Source organism: Plasmodium reichenowi (genome assembly GCF_001601855.1).
Source record: "Plasmodium reichenowi strain SY57 chromosome Unknown, whole genome shotgun sequence".
In the NCBI taxonomy this organism is placed as follows: Eukaryota; Apicomplexa; class Aconoidasida; order Haemosporida; family Plasmodiidae; genus Plasmodium; species Plasmodium reichenowi.
In genome coordinates, this window is record NW_017962257.1 from 1 (window position 1) to 1087 (window position 1087).

The 1087-nt window shown below is 19.8% G+C and overlaps 1 protein-coding gene across 1 annotated transcript; it reads left to right on the top strand.

Annotated features, from left to right (window-relative positions):
* Window positions 1–652: 652 nt before the first annotated feature.
* Window positions 653–1087, top strand: PRSY57_0008500 (apicortin, putative; the record flags this gene model as incomplete). Its single annotated transcript, XM_020114174.1, has 2 exons — window positions 653–721; window positions 802–1087. Coding segments are annotated over 2 exons (355 nt in total), but the record flags the coding sequence as incomplete, so codon positions are not given.

Below are 1087 nucleotides of genomic sequence, written 5' to 3' on the forward strand. Positions count from 1 at the left end.
TTTAACACATAATAACAAAATAAACGTTTAATATATTTTATGTCTATGAATACTACGGTTCATGAAAAAACACATTTTAAAAATAAAACGTTCATTATCATAAGTCACAAACCTTTATTTAATTTTTTTTAATAATATATTATGAATAGTATATCTTTATATTCAGAGTGATTAAAAATCTTTTTTCTCATGTCAGTTATATATATATATATATATATATATATGTATATATTTTTAAATTACAATGTTTTATAAAAAGATAATTAAGGTTTATTATAAATGTGGTGAACTTATAATATGTCAAGTCTTTTAAAATAAAGAAATAATATTAAAAATAAAAAAGATACATATATAAAAATCCATAAATATGTTGTCACATTTATTATATTTATAGCACATAATTTGATAACTCATATTTTGAAAAAAATATAAGTATATATATATATATATATACATATATATATATTTTTTTATTAAGACAAGCACAAAATGTGCCCATATAAAACACATTCTGTGCAAAAAAGGAAAATGAAAAATATTATTCTTAATTACAACTTATAATTATATTTGTATAGTATATCTTATTGTATTTAATTATTTTTCACTATTATTATATTGTCAAGTTGTATTATATCAACGTATATATTTTTTAATGGAGAATTTTGATGAAGTTATAAAAGAATATCAGAAGTATCTAGAGGGAAAAGAAAAGACCCACAAGGTACCTTAAAATATTATATACATACAAATATATATACATATATACATATATATATGTTACCTATCCATTCAAACAAATAGATAAATTCTTGTAAGCATCCATGCTGTGAGGAAGATAATTTAAAATCAGTAAAAAATTACTTTAAGGTTTATCACAAGAAATATATACCCAGCATTATTCAAAAGAAAAAAAAAGAAAGGAATGAACATGCTCCTCCCCTATTAAAGGATATACAAGATAAAAGATGCACAAACGTGTTTGAAAGGTTAAATGATAAACAATTTTATACGGGAGTTCAAAAAAACAAATTTATGGAATTATTAAAAAATAATAAAAATAAATCCTCTTACTGTTATAATGATATAA